Source organism: Fringilla coelebs (assembly GCF_963513975.1).
Source record: "Fringilla coelebs genome assembly, chromosome: 5".
In the NCBI taxonomy this organism is placed as follows: Eukaryota; Metazoa; Chordata; class Aves; order Passeriformes; family Fringillidae; genus Fringilla; species Fringilla coelebs.
In genome coordinates, this window is record NC_140033.1 from 45,820,375 (window position 1) to 45,837,160 (window position 16,786).

General features: G+C 36.2%; 1 protein-coding gene across 6 annotated transcripts in view; it reads right to left on the bottom strand.

Annotated features, from left to right (window-relative positions):
* Positions 1–16,786, bottom strand: part of ANKS1B (ankyrin repeat and sterile alpha motif domain containing 1B) — a gene marked incomplete at both ends in the record, with an annotated part of 409,595 nt that overhangs the window by 171,402 nt on the left and 221,407 nt on the right. For 4 of the 6 annotated variants that reach the window (XM_084206425.1, XM_084206426.1, XM_084206424.1 and 1 more), the window contains one exon: positions 15,502–15,608. In XM_084206425.1, coding sequence (XP_084062551.1) covers positions 15,502–15,608 — 107 coding nt within the window. Of the gene's footprint in view, positions 1–15,501; positions 15,703–16,786 lie in introns of those variants that run through there. The other 2 variants (XM_084206428.1, XM_084206427.1) reach the window with 1 other exon arrangement.

The following is a 16,786-nucleotide window of genomic DNA, read 5'->3' on the forward strand; positions in this document are numbered from 1 at the left end:
TATCATTTTGCAATGGACTAGGAAGTGCTGGGGTAATGCTCATACCTGATGATCTTAAGAGTCTTTTCCAAACGAAATGATTCTAACAGAGTCATAATCACAGACTAGTTTGGGTCAGAAGGAACCTTCAAACATCATCTAGTTCCTGTCGTGGGCAGGACAATTTTCATGTTGCTCAAAATCCCTTTCAACTTGATGAATGAGCCCAAAGAATGAGAGAGACACATTCCATGTATGCTGACCTTATCTAAACAGAAAAGGCTCCATTTTGGAAATGTAAGAAGTACACTCTAGAGTGATTCACTGCATTTCTTAGTATTTATTTTTCAATTCCTCACAACATATTTCTAATATTACACAGTATCATTTCATGTAGCATGGCCTAGCTGCATCATGGATAATGCAGCAACTGTCACCCAGAACCTATTAAAAAAAGTGGCTGCCACTTCGTAGCTGTTGACTGGATTTCATATAAAATAATAAATACCACAGGCTTCTAAATAGCTTGCCCACAGATTTTAAGTATCTTACCATTGAACAATCACATTCATAATTCCAAAACCTAAAAATAAACATGCACATCCAAAAATTAAACAAACACAAAATGAGATTTCTGGTTGTGTAAGCCAGATAGCAAGTTGCCTATTTTCTGTCCACTTTTTTCCTTCATATCTGCTTCTTTTTTTCTGTGCAACTTATTCCCAGCCCACATATTTTAAGAAACAGTTCTAATATTGTGACCTTTCTTTCTGTACACATTCTCTGCTTTCTTTACACCTTTTCACTCTTTTGCAAATGTTCTTGTATTGTTTATCTCAGATACAACACAAAAGCAGCAATTAGACTACAACAGTTCTGCATTTTTTACTGATACCTGAGTAGTTAGAAGCTACAAATACTCACACAAGATGTCATTTTTACACCAGCCCATAAATTAGTTGCATGTCTAACGGCTGACATAATCTCTTATTACCAGTGAATATAAGGAAAAAAAAATCCACCCATCTGAAGAAGCTTTTTCAGAGAAATGAACTACATAACTTTTGTTCAGCTGAAGCAATTACTGGCTGTGAAACCTAAAGCCACATATTGGTTTCATACAAATAGTCCTAGCACCTTGACATAGCCCTCTGAACTCTCCATCCTGACTAGCAAGCAGTATTTGCCTTCAAGAGTCTTTTCAATAAAGGTGAACTTCTGCTTTTTGTCCAAGGGGCTGATTATACTTTTCATGACATACTGCATTTTCTTAAAAATCTGAATAAATGTGTTCAAAACTAATGAGGGGACAGCTTGATGTACTCCTAGGATAATGTTAACTGTACACAGACTAATTCAGCTGCAAAACCCTATGGAAGGATTCTGTAATGTTGCTACACAGCTGATTTTCAAGGTGTTGGGATATCTACTGCCAAAGTCCATTAATCTGGCACTCTAGTACCTCTTTCCCTCAGTCACAAGGAAACCTTCAGGCAAGCCAGTTCACCTTTTCTGGCACCTCTCTTCCTGATGCTGTTGTGAAGAGTGTTTGCACCAATCCCTTTCCACACAAGGATACTGCATTTGACAAACAACTAGGGATCCTTTGGAGCCTCCTCCTTTCCTAACTCAAGACAAGCGGTTTACTGACACTTTACACATTGCTCCATGAGCTGGATTTTTGAAATTTAATTTTTCTTTGCAGTAAAAAAACTGCTCCTGATAGTTTGGAGAACACTTGTGAGTTTCCCTTGTCCCTCACACCCGTGGTATTTGGTCCGAGCCAACCAGTGCTATCAACAAATTGCACAATACAACAGTAAGCTCCTGATCCAGTGAGACAAGATTGTGGGACACTGTGACTTCACTTGATATAATTTCTAGATTGCAGTGCACCTTCCTAAAAGGAACAGTCACTTCAATGAATAAAACAGACAAAACAGGAGTTACTAATCCCCACTACACACTATAGGAATGTCATGAAGCTACAAAATACCAGACTGCAGATTGTTCAACATTGGCTAAACTACCCTTCGCCCCAGGTTACATATCCCACATGGCACCAAACACACACTATAATTATATTTCTGAATAATCCAAGAATTCAGTTCAAGAGGATGGGTTGTACTTGGAAAATAAGGCAGCTGATATTTCTTCTTTTAGCCTTTATCATTCTCTGTGTGGGTCCATGTCTTATATATAGCTTCCCATTGAAGACCTCACCAGTAAGAATGACTCACTTTCTTCAGACTTTTTTTAGACATTCATTGAATTAATATTAGACAGCTCCAAACAATGATTTAATGTATTTTGTAAGACTCCATCAAAGCAAGGTGGCAATTTAATACCCACTATACAGATAAAGAATAAAAGTAGAAAAAATTAGGGCTAGAATTAAAAAACCCATACAATATATTACTTCTCAATGCATAAATGCAGAGATTGCTTTCTCCCATTTCACTAAGTACTTAGTATCTATCTACATATGTGTTCAAGGGACAACTGTAGTTATATTCAGTTGTTGCTCTGAGCACTCATACTTCAGCAAATCAAAATCTGCTCCTTCCCTTCACCATGTGTATTAAAGGATTTTGAGTGCAATCGTTCTATCAGACAAATTTGTCACAATTTGTAGCTAGCTGTCCAGGTAAATAAGAAGCCTGAGATACCCCAGAAAATGGAAAGATCTGAGTGACATGGAACTACAAAGCATGCTGGAAAGCACGGCCAGCTGTCTGCAAGAACTCATCCTAAGCCCAGACAAGGAAGTCAGTTTTCACTCAGCACCAACTCTGTTGGGTTGGAGGTGTGAGTGACAAGAACATCATTGTGACAACCATTCAGTTAAACGTCCCCCTGCTTTTCAAATCAAGTAGAAATGTTTTAGGTCAGCAAAAGAACATGGATGTGAAGCAGACATCTGTCCCCCTCTTTGTTTTCAGTTATTTCATCTCCTTTTTTCCTCTTCTTACCTCTTTCCTCGTTCTCTTCCTCCCTTGCTCCCTCCCTCCTTTGATTTGGAGACCAAAGAAAAAAAATATGGTAATTTCTACTTAGGAAAGAGGAAATAAAGAAAAGGAGGATATGGGCAGCACAAGAAGAGTCCAGCCTTCAGGAATGGTGAGGAGAGAAAGAGATCTCAGAAACCAAATGAATTTTGGGGGAAAGGGTCAGATGTAGAGAACCTCAGAAATAAAGAGAAAGGAAGAGTGGCACACAGGCCACTCCTGGGGAGACAAGAGGAATGTTAAGAAACTGTTTCTGCCATGAGTTTGGTTTATGGAATAAAATGCATGATATAAAGATTAAAATAATGATAAATTACATTTAGGAAGCTCATACACAGAAAAAAATGTTCCTGATTAATTTAATAATAATTAAATTAACTATTAAATGCTTGTTTTGCTATTCTGCACTATTTTGAACTTAAGTCCAACCCTTGCCACTGACTTAATTCAGAACTGAAGTGAAGGTACTCAGTGAGATTCCTCAGGTAACCTGGCTACCTCTGACTCCTTCCTGAGAAAGTGTTCTTCCCAACTAAAGGAACTTAGAAATCTGGATGTCAAAAGTTAGACTCAAGCAGATAATTATCCACAAAACAGCTCAAAATACACAGATATTTCTATCCCAGGATCCTCTCTTGATTTCCTATATGTAGGCCAGCAAAGTTATGTAATTTCCCTCAGCCAGATAAGGGAATAGAGAGGCATCTTCTCCAAATTCATAATTCAAATCAAAAGCTGACCTCAGAGAAGACCCTTAGATATATTGTCCTATGTGTTCTCCATGGACCAGGCTGCTTCCGCATGTCCTAGCAAGTTTTTTCTTTATTCTCTTTTCCCCTGAGTCTCCATTTCTTCTTTTGAAGAATGAGGGAAATCAGAATGCTTTTTAAACAAACATATATTTGAAGCAGAGTTAGGAAGATAGAGGGAAATCAACCATACAAGCAGCGAGAGCAGAATTTTCTGACAAAAAACCTTGATATTACTGAGAGTCATAGATTTGTTGGTATGTTGGTTCTTTGGTATAATATTCCACTCTTGCTACATAAAGTTATTTTTCTGAGCAGAAAGCAAAGATCTACTATTTCTATAGGCAATAAAAAAAGTACTTAAAAATCAGAATATCAGGAAATAAAAGGCTCATGGACAGAACAGACACACTTCCAAATTCCAAGGGAGACGGAAAACAAAATAAAATAACTTGCATTGTCAATTTGTAATTCCTTTCTGGCAACAAGAGGAACGCCTAGGGAGTTCAGAGAAGCTAACAGGGCTATAATATTCATACTATATTTAAAAATGGATCAAGGCTAAAAACCAACTCAGTTGTGCAATCTTTTATCCTAATGCAGCATAGCAGCTAAGAACTGCTATTTCTTTTTAAACGCCATCTTAACTTACTTCAAGAAGTGGCCTTTCTATGTGATTAAAAGGGGAGCTGTTTGGAGAGAACAAACCTCAAGAACTGAAAAAGCTGGGAAATAGTTCTGAATAGTTCTGAAGAACAGAAGCTATCAATCATTTCAGAGATTGAAGAGCTGTACACAGCTGCAACAAATAACATACTTTTTCTTAGTGTAGGCTGTAAGATACCAGTGAATAACACACAGGTTTTTTCCCCTTCTTTGTGACTGCACAGGGGGCTAGTGCACAGAGGGGCCACTCTTTGCTGATTTTTGGCTGCTAAGTAAGCATTCAGACAAAAATGCCATTTGAGATTTATATCGGAAGGTTATTTGATAAGTATTTATCCAGTGTACTTTTATTAATGGTATTCTAGCTTTTAAAGTTTATTCACTTCTATTTACAGTAGCTTTACCCCCCACTTCTGTCACCTGGACAAATACGTTGGCTTTCATATGTCAAAACTTCCATGTAGGTCTAGACTTTGGACCAAAAAAATTTCAAACAATTATTACCTAATCAAAGACTTTCAACACAAATCTAGATCAGGTATGGTACATCTTGCAAATTTAACCCATTGATGTTCCCATCAATAGTGTTATTAAAGCATTCAGTTTCCAATAATTTAATAAAATACTGCATAAGATAAGAGTAATAAACATCTGAAATATGAGGTTTCAGTTAAGTTAAGGGTTGCATTTGCAACAAGTGCATGCGCCTTCAGTTTCCTCAGTAGTAGCCACTCTAAAGTAAATACAGTGTACTGCTGTATGGAGATTTTATCCCTCATGCACAATAATCGAGGTATAATAGAAAAGATACAAATTAGAACATGTTCCATAGTGAATAAAATGCTTGAAGTGTTTAATGCAGAGTTTTAAAGAATAGAGAAGTAAATTATTTGGGGATTAAAGTGGCATTTCTGTTTCCTGTTTTGCAAAAATATATTTCAATCTGGATTGGGCTAAGAACAAGACCAGAGAACTGGTGTGAATTTCACATGTGACCTTGTACTTAAAATGAACCAAAGCTTTCTGTTAATTCAACCAATTATGCATATGTGGAATAAAAGCATAGTTTAGACACAGCAGCTTGCTTTGTCTACACTGGGTCTTTACTTTCAGCAGATTTAAGAATCTATATTTTGTCCTGTGCAAAGTTTCTTGTAACTGAGCTTGTGCTTTGACCCATGTGAAGTACAGGCAAAGTTTTTGGAGGTGACTTCTGATGCACAGTTCTCAGCTTCTGAAAAAATTGTGATGAAAGTGTTTCTAACTGCATATACTTATTTTCAATTGTCTAAAGGTGTAACCTGAAGCACTATATTTTTATGTTTTCTAACTCTTTATAATCCAGTTCCTAAAATGCAAATGCATGGTCATATATATAGGTATTTTTTTCTAATGTTTCTGATTAACAACACTATGCAAATGTACATCACATCTGAATGAGAAAAGAAGGAAGTTTAGGGGATCTCATTATTGTTTTAAATGACTGCTGGGCTAAGGTCATAAAATTCAAGCAATGTAGCATTAGAAAAATAACAAAAGGTTTTATTTTGACTGATAATTCTTTGAAATGTGTGCCTATGCATACTCAAATCTCAGTACACTTAATGAGAAAGGAATTTTGAGGAGAAAAATTTGTAAAGAAACCTGTGATTGAAGACTCTATCATAAGGCTTGTGAATGTGAGGGGTAAACTGAGGTCACCAAGGTACTGTAACTCTCCAGTTCTTTATTTCTAAGCATGTGGAATATTTCATTGTAATGAATTACCTTTTTGTGTAATATGTGTATGCACAAATGTGAGTGTGTGTGTGTGTGAGCAGACAGAAAGGACAACATGGTGATAAAGGCTACATGGGTGTCGTGCCAGGGTTAAAACAGATTCTGGGGTGTTGATACCATAAACAAGAAAAAAATTTCACCAATGTGTGGGAAAACAAAAGATTTTCAAATTGAAGGACAGTAAATTTAGATACCCAGGAAGTTTAGAAGCAGTCAGGCAAATTTTACCAGGAATGGCTTGCTTGCATGGCAATTCTGGTACATTTTCTAAAACAGCTTTTGAAAGTTAGCTGTAGTTTTACTAGCAAAATTAAGCTTGTCTCCCTTGTTGAAATTTTAGTGGCCTTTGACAGAAAATAATTTCTCATCAAAATGATGTGGGGCACAATGCGTTGTACAGTACATCTGTTTCTTTACTGGTTCCCTTTAAATAATTCAGCTCCCAGCTGCTGAGTTACTTCATTTAGCTTTATTCTCTTCCCATTACATCCCATTGCAGCATTCCCTATACTTCCCTATTTTCTCTCCAGCAGACTTAATGCTACTGACAGTAATTTTCTGTTGCCAGTAACACCACCATACATTTCCTCCTTGATTTAGGCAAAGGTTGCATGGTGAATGGTTGAAGACAAACAGCCCAGGAGGTTGGAAATCTATCCTGAGGAAGAATCCTGTGATCTGACATACATACTAGTACTACATCTACATTTTAGTTGTCCTCTAATAATTTATTCATTCTCCAGAAGTTCTCAAATATGATTGCTAAATGATTTGGATTTTCTCTTCAGTTTCTTAGAATTCTTCATCAAATATCACCTAACTTAGATGATTCAGATATTCTAATTAACCAAGTGCTCTTTTGTCTGTTTGCAATATGATTATTCTCACTCTTTGTCTTCCTCAAATTTCTCACTGGTCTTAATTAACACTGTACTCCATTAATTATTGTATTTTGTTCTTAATGCAAAACTAAAATGAATTTTATCTGATTCCAGCAGTGGTTGTAGCTTTTAAAATAGTCTTTTTAGCTATAGCATATTGATAAAAATTTCTCTGAATGCATTCTAATCACACAGTTATGGACATTGCATTTCCTCTCCTATTTCTTTTTTCCTGTTTGTATTTTTGATTATTTATCTGCTCCTCACAATTCATTCTTTCTTTATCTTATATTGTTTCTAATTTTTGATCAGCATTAATACTTGTTCATATAACTACCCGTGCTTTTCTTACATCACCTGGTCTTCCTTCAAAAAGGATAACATGCCCAAGAATCATGTTTATTTCCAGCTATCTCTCTGTAGTCATTAATCTTGCCCTGAAAACTCCTTCAGAGTCCCACCATGCCATTATCTGTAATCAAGCCACTCTGTACTGCTCTGTCCTTTAACTTAGTCAGGGAAGTCTGTCATTGTTTGAAATTTATCTGCTGTTCCGGATTCCATTTAATTGCTTCTTATTGAACAATGTTGTTCTGATCCAGTAATACACACAACTGTACATTATGTTGCTTTGTGAATTTCTTTCATTCTGTTGTTTTTTTTAAATTTAATTTTATTAAAAAGTATTCCTGTATGGAATAACCATGAATAAGTCGTAACCTCTAATTACATACAGGCAGTTAGTTTTAAAACTGTAAATAGAACTAAAAACTGATTGTCCTGTGAATCTTCAGCTTTCTTCCCTGAAGCATAAAACCTCTTAGATTTTTTGCCTTTCTTAATCTTTAAATTTTCTGTCATTTAAACAATGTTTATAACTTTTCAAGTTTTCCATAACTTTCATCAGTTATCAATAACATCATCATACACATCACCCTATACACAAACATATCTAATTCTTGAAGATTTACCATTGTCCCTTTTGCTCAACGTAATGAGCTGGAAGGTTTTGGCCTTAAATAAATACATAGCAAGAGCGTTTTACTGGCATTACACCTGTTATTTTATGAGTTACTAAAACATCCTGCTTCATTCTGGTTATTAGAGTTTTCATCCACTTTATCAAACCAGCTTTCAGATGAAATACTTGTGACTAGTTTATGATAAAATTGAATTTAGGGCCAATAACCAATTCCTCACATATGTAGTCTCAAAATACAGCTCATCAGTGTTTGTACATCAAAATGAGGCCACTCTGCACTAGGCAGGCTTTCAGCTTAAACACACTGTTTAACATTAACATTTAACATATTGTTAGAACAGATGGGACTAATTCCAGTCCTCATGTGTCGTATTCACAGATATATACCATGAAATGGTGTAACTGTTAGTGGTGACTGTACATGCGATGGCTTTCAACATCTGGATTTGGCCCTTTGTTCCTAGGGAGAGTATGATTGAGCCCAACACACTGCTGTGTACCTTGGACAAGCTCTTTCTTCTAAGACTGAACTTAGCAAAATAGCAAATGCACACCAAGTGTCACTAACCTGAATGGCAGAGGTGAGTGCACAGACATTCCCCTCAAGATACTGGCACCTGGATTGTTGACCAGGAGTGCAACCCAAAGTCCTGTCTCACTGCCTGGTATGTACAACCTCATGTGGAGCAACCTTTAATCGAAGATGGCCAAATATTCCAGAACGACCAGAGAAACCTTAACCTAAAGATTAACTTAGCAGAATGTAGCATACAGGCAGATGGAACCATCCCTGATTATACCTTCAAGATACAATTGCTTAGACAGGTGTAGATGAAAACATACTCTCTCTGACTCTCAAGGGATCCACCTTACCCAGGATGTCTTAATGAAGCCAACAGTCTGTTTGGAGGTGCGTTCCTTATGAATCAACCATTCAAGTGAAATGCACAAAAACTTTGTCTCCCTGTTGAGCAATCATTACTGCCAAAATTTACATAAAGTCCTTTATCTAGTGCAGGATCGGTCCCCAGCTTGCAGTGCTGTGTTTTTTGCACACACACATTACATATATAGATATAAAAACATGAAGCAGATTCCTCTAAACTCCCTTCCCATGGGGATATGTATGAGCACTACCTCTCCATAGCTGCATGCACTCACACAGGATGATGCCAACTTGCCAGGCACCTCAGGAGAGAATGACAGTGCAAGCTATTATTTACACATGCAATACTGGGTAGTACATTAATAATCCCTTCTGTCTCTTGACTAGCTTGAGGAATACCATGACAGAAGCATTAACAGGAGCATGTGGAATGGGATTATTTGTTAGACTCGCTGCTATTGCAGGATGACAGGCACAATCTTCAACTCTGGCACCCACCTGAGCTCTAATTTGCAGTTTCTATAGTAAGAATTCCTACTAGGATGAAAAAGATCTTGAAGCCTCAGGGCCAGATGTTCTGAGAGAGGAGAAAAAGCTCTAATAAAAATTGTGTTTTGTTTTCAGTAAACTAGCCCAAACTGAATGATCATAAATTTTGTGTCTACATTATAGCTTAGGAGATCTAGTACAAAACCATCAATAGAGCTTAGACAGTGGTTCAGCTGATCAGATGAATCTACTTTAATTTATCCTCAAATAACTACCCTAACAGTTATTCAGCCACCCAGGTAAATTGCATTCTGTGCTCCATTGGCTTTAATGTCTGATTAGGTGCTTCACTTAGCCAACCACAGAAATGAATTTGGAGTCATCTGAGGTGCTGCAAATGTACATTGCCTGGAATCTGATTGAAACTCCAGACAGGTATTGCTATTTTATACATCCTGTACCATAAAGTCCGAGCCTACACAGATGTCCCAGACATTTTAATTTCAATATGAGAGCAACTGAACTGAGTCCTAAACATCTATTGATGTGTAAATAGACATGTAATTGTCTATATCTGAACTTTAAATCTGCCTCATTCTCTTTGAGCTAAGGGGAAAGGTGGTCTGCTTGAAGACCTACAGGTGCAAAGGTTACTGGGGTGAAGGAGAGGAAGACTCAGAGGACACCAGAATGACAGAGTCACTTTACTCATGCAAAAAAACCAATGCTACACTGATACTGAGAGGAGCTCCTCATTTTTAGTGTTAAGTCCTGTAAGTCTGCCATGAAACTAAAAGCATGTCCTGGGCATGAGAGCCTTATGGGCCTGGGTTATGAGAGCCTTAACAAGGGGACTTGTGGTCCAGGAATATATTCTAAGATTTTATTAGATGTGTAGTAAATCTTAAACCACAGCCTATTCCAGCGTCAGTGTGACTCTGCTAAAAGTATGGCTTGCTGTATATCACCTACTTATCAACAGCCAGTTTTAAGGTTGCCTTCAATAGTTCTTAATTTCTGGGTAAAATACACACAGACAACGCCCTCTAAATCTTCTTAGGGTCCAGATGAGGCATGAGTATCCCAATGAGTCCCAGCAGTAGCCATTATGGGCCTGGAGAGCTGACAACCTGAATGCTGCAGAGGTTGACTTGCTTGTTAGGAGTTGGCTTCTGGAAGTCATCAAAGTCGCTACAGACTAGAACCCTTGTCTAAAATCGGCCTTTTTTCATCACCAGTTACATGGTTAATTTAAGAATGGTGTTGGTAGACTGACAGACTCTCTTTTAGTGTTCATCTAACACCTAAATCAGCAATCTCTGCCCTAGATATTTTTGGTGAAAATATAGAAGGTCTCCAAAAATACAGGACTTGGAGCTAATGTACATAGAGATTTTCTTTTAGGAGCATTTCACTCCAAGGAAATAAAATTGCTTCTGTCCTCTATACTTGATACAGAGCATAAGATCCTCAAAAGAGATTAAAGGCAAGAAGAACTACTGGGTATTCCAGAGGAGCAATTCCCAGGAATGACACCTGAGAGAAGAGAGTCTTCAGGTAAACTTCAGCTAATCAACCTCCAGAAATAGTGAAAAAATGAAAGAAAAGAAACAAAGAAAGAAAGAGACAGAGAGGAAGGGAGAAAGAAAAGCCAAAACTTAACTCAAAGCTACATCCAAAGCACTCAGCTAAAGGGAATTGAGAAGGTAGACCATGTCTAGCAGTGAGAAACCTCGTAAATACTTTTGCAGGTAAGTTCACAGGATGAATACAAATACAGAAAATTATTAGAAGGTAAAGAAATGCATATGCAAATAAGTTAAAACTCAAGACATCTATGTTCAGTTTCTAGACATCACAAACTCTGTGTAATTTAAGATTCATTTCAGCTGCCAAAGCATCAGGACTCTACAGTTGTCTGAGGAGTTCAGTGATATCCCACCTGAACTTGATAATCATGAAGGGCCTGGTTGTCTCTGGTTCTCAGTGATATCTGTCAATCTTGCCTAGATCTCCTGGATTCCTTATGGTATTTCAATTGGTACTAGACACCTACATTTAAGCAACTGACTTGATCTGTTAAACATTATGTCAGCAGGCATTTTGAGTATGAGTGCCTTTTGTATCAAATGTATAAGAGTTTTAAATCCCACCCCGCAGTGACCCTATGTCTCAGTTTCCCAAGAGTGGAAAAGAAAGAATTTAAAAAAAACCCCAAACCACTTATACAATACTTAGACCATCAGGCAATGCAAGCCACATAAGTACTTGGAGCGGTAGAGATGCTTGTCTTTTAAAAGCAGCTATGAAACCCTAGAGCATAATGCAAATATTAACTGTTGACAGTGAACAATATTTTAGAATGCCAAAGATATAATAAAATGCTTCATATTTTTCTGTTAACTCACTTTGAATGCTGGTCCCTATTTCTGTCATAGCGTGTTTTATCAATCTCTTTAAGAGACATTTTTTTCATCAAACTGCAATAATGAGCGATAAAACTTCAGAATATTTTAAATTATTAGGACAACCTATAAATAGATAGTCCTTATATACAGTCCTTAATCAGAACTAGTCCCCACTGGGCAATGATTTGATTGAGCTGCTTTTATCTCTGTGAATCCAGAATGGAGTCTTTGATGAAGTTTCACAGTTGTAGAAAACTGCATGAGAGCTTTTAGTGACCTTGCACATTTATGTATTTACATCTGTTTCTCTGCAAGTCAGCTTTTTTTTTTCTCAGCATACTAAGTGACGTAGGCCTGCAAGTCTGCATAAAATTATAGCTTGTCCCAGGGATATCCACTGCACCTATGCATCAAAAAGATGCATAAGTTTTTTTATTGTTTACATTTAATTCATATACTGTGATTTATGACTGATTTAATTGTTTTCTTGCACTTTGGAATTGGTTTACCTGCGAAGTAGCCTTCGCGTTAAGAAACTGCAGTATCATCTGCATCTTCAAATACAGAGTATCTGCACAAAGTCACTACAAATTTCTACATCTGAAGGACACTGCAGCCTATTACACAACAAATTATCACGGTTAATGATGATCCATACACATATTCAAGCACATGTGAACCAAGACTTGGGACTGAATCTGCCTGGGCCTACTAAAAATTATGGAAGTGTCATTCCTGCACGACCCTAACAGTGGGTAGGAGCTGCACTCGCTATGTGTGCAAACATGCTGTAAGTAGAATTAAAGTATTTAATGAAAAAACACTAATTTTTTTAATACTATGTTTCAATGCTTTTTTAAAACATATTTATTGATGAAGTACTGAAAAATATTTATACTGCAAAGTTAATAGGAATCCAGCTGCTCCTTCATATAAAGTCCACACACTTCAGGTAAGATAAACAAATCTTCGTAATTTTAACCACAGTCTAGTGAGTAACTTTCCTAATGCCCAAGGGAGACTAAACACAAGGAGTTAATTTCCATGATCTAATGAATTATTGACCATGAAATCTTTTTATCAGAAAATCACCTTTTTATTAAAATGCTAATTTAATTAATAGAATTTTGCTGTTGAGAATAGTATATATGGGATATATTTGTTCTCAGATGTACGTTATTCCATGGACATTAATTATAACATTGTGATATTCCCTCTTCTGTTCTGAACAGCTAGTAAGACCTGTACTACTAAATCATACTTAATAGGAGTGTGATGGTTGTTGCTTAGGCAACAGAATGAATAAATGCAGGTCAGACTGTGCTTCCAGAAAAAACAAAAGCAGGAATATAGTAGAGAATGAATAAGAAATATGTCTTAACTGATTTTTACTGCATTGAACTATTAGATTTCTTCAATGTAAAGCAGCTAACCTATCTGAAACATTTAAGTTAATAAGATTTTGAACTCCAGTTTAATATGCAAACTGCTGTAATAAAGCTGTTCTGTCATATTAAGGAAGAATACAACATACTAAGTTTGTAATAATCAGAATTTTTCTCTTAGCATAGTAGGTGTTTCTCTTGTCATTTTCCTATATAGTTTCTAAGTTTCATTTTCCCTTTAATATTTTGTCTGGGATGAAAAAGAGCTTTTAAAACACTCGTTTAAATTTTTCAAGAGAGGCTTTTCTTACATAATGCTGATGTATTCAAAGGAGTGATAGAAAAAGAAATCGGTGGTTTATTTCCTATAAAATATAGAAAATATTCAATTTTTGGCACAGAAAAAAACGGAAATATGCAAAAGCATGATGAATGGTGAAATCGATAAATTGGAAATTATAAAACTACTGAAATTGTACATTTTTTTAATTACAACACAATTTTACAGCTCTTTTATCGTTATTGCGTTTATGAGTCTAATCTTCCATTCGATGCATGCAACCTCAGCTAATATTAAGAGTAATTATGTATTTCATCTGTAATATATCAGAAAAGGCTTAAAATTACCAGAAAACACTGGCTAACAGAGAAGTATGCAAACAAAACTTAATCTGCCTGATATGTTAGAAGTTTGACTTGCATATTGCATAACAAAATCTTGTATGTAATTTGTATGTTTACATAAGTACAGTAATAAGAGATGCAGGAAAGTCATATAAATTCCCTGAGACCATGGTTCAGGCCCCTCCAGAGCCAGGGTATGACTGAAAAGCCCTCCAGGGCAGTTATTTGACTTCTCTAGTGCTCATAATTTACCTGTGGTAGGTGCATTTGTTATGCCACCTACAGCCTCTTGTGAACAGTTTCCTTTTGTAACCTCTTTCAGGCTAAATGATCACCTACTTATGTAACTAATGCTACAACATATATAAGAATATGTAGATACATTTTGGGAAACTGCAGCATGATACACTTTTTTTTTTTCTTCCCTATATTGCTGTGCTTTAAACAAAGCACAGCTTTGTTTAAAGAATATTTAAAGGTGCAGATGACAATGATTTTTACTGATCTAAGCAAATGATCACATGGTAGCCATATAAGAACAGGAAGAAATGTCTACACTATTGTAATGTGTAAATGGCAGAGATATGTCTCCTAACCTTTTGATCAGTAGTCCAAAGGCATATAATAATGTTGGCAAAATAATGTAAAGAGGAAGGACACAACTCATGATTTTACAGCTATAATATTCATGTCATTTCACTTCTGTTTCTTATATGGCAGATCAAAGTTATGAAAAGTTAGAATTGTTCCAAGATATACACGGATAGTTAAAATATATTTTAAAGATATTTTAAAATATGTTTTAAGACCTGATACTTTTTAAGAAATGCAGTCAGGATTTTTGGAAGAGGCTCAAGTAGGAGGAATACTGAAGCAGGTAGAAAAGTGATTATATAACAGCTTTACAAGTAAGCTTCTCTCTTTACTGTCAATATTCATTTCAATGGAAAGTTTGTGCATGACAGGTCTGTTACTTTACACCACATGGTGATATTGTAAATCCTGACCTAACTAAAATTTCATTTCTTTCAAACATTCCTGATAAATGCCTATAGTTAAAACATAAGAATGGAACAATTAATAGGAATGTATTACTTTTTCTCTTAGGGCATAAGTTTCAACAAGTGAATCCCAGAGCCTGATTATCTAAGATGCAAAAATATTTAACCGAGACATCCAGAATTACTTGCAGAAAGAGCACACTTCATTAAATAATTTTCTGTTATTAAAATACCTCTCAAGGCAAGAAAGGAATTGCATGTTCTTTAATTATCATTACAAGTTAATGATGAAATAAAAGTAAGAATGTGATGCACTGCAGAAAAGGGTGTTTGCAGCTTTTTCATACTAGGAAAATTCTGCAATGGATTTAAAGAACTGTGCCTTTTTCTTCTTTTATCGGAGGATTGATGAGGGAGAGAAAGAGCATTGATACTCAGTTTTTATTTTACCAAATTTCAGGCTAGACTCTTTTGTAATGTGTATAGTCTGGAAGTTTATAAAAAGGCAGTTTATATAATAATTCAGCTACACATAGGAAAGTGAAACACTGAACAGATCTTAGTGCAATGCAGAATAGCTCTAAGGTTTTTACGAGCACATACGAGACAGACAAAAAAGGCAGCTACAGTGTATATACACAGCTATGCACGGAAGATTTCTTACCATGAATTGCACATTGTCAAATCCATTAGCCAGCAAGTGGTTTTCATACTGAGGTAGCCCAATATTTTCCAACCATTGTCCCACTGTCTGGACAGGGCATCGGGGTCCTGTAGGAGGGTGAAGAGGGAGGCGTTTAAGCAACGAATAACCATCCACTGGATAATAGCGGTAGTCCTGGGCTGAGAGGTGGCATTGCCACATCGTGTTCCTGGAAAAGTTGGTATCAAACGAGCCCGCCAGCTTGACAGATTAATGTTTTCAGCAAACAGAAAAGTCAGAAGTAAAACATAGTTTTCAGGGCAGTATATAACGTAAGATCTGATCGCAGCTCTACATTTCTTGGTTATTAATCTTTACTACAGACCAGTACGTCATACAGTAGAGGAAAAAAAAAAAAAGGCATATCAAGCTGTCAGCTAAGCTGCTCTCCGTTATATGTGATTGTTGGAATACTCCACAATGAGCAATGCACTGCCAGCAGCAAGAATTCTTTTTATCAAGTACTCCTACACTCATCAGTATGCAGCTCCATGCTTCTTGCTCCCCCTCGCTCGCTCCCCTTCATTACCCAGCCTAGGCTACACCTCGCATTTTCAATAATAGCCATCAGATAAGGCAGATTTTTTTTTTGTCTGCAAGCTGTAAGCCTGCTGCTGCTGCTTCCTCCTACACACCCATCCAAGCGTCAATCTTGAATGATGAGAGCAGTCAAAACAAATGCAGAAAATAGCAAGATTCAAAAGCAACCTAGAGCACTTAAATCTGAATAGAATCTTCATACCAGTTACGCTTTACATATCTATTTGTTGTAGATTTTTACATTTTACAAGACATTAAGAAACACAGTACTTAAAGCATAGCCCATGGCATGGTTTACTATGCCTTCCCCTTTTAATGTAAGATAGGTAGTGGTTTGCATCTCTGCTTATATAATAGCAAAACCCTTTAATGAATCAATAATGAATATATTTCACAGTTTCTCTCATGTAGTACAGCAAAAGACATAAAAGGCACAACAATTTTAGTCAAAGTAATTAGATTATCTGCATGATTTCTTCAACTGTAAAATTTAAGACACAAGAAAACCTTCATGCCAACATATAATAATTCAAATTGAAAAGGTCACCATTTCAAACGAATAATTAAAAGGATAAAATTGTAAGTTTATATCCTTTCTTACAAAAAAATGTGAATGATAGCAAGTAGATTTAAGATTTGCATGATTTTTAGAGAGGATTTAAATTTTATCAACTATAACTAGAAAAAAAAAGATTATGAATTTTAA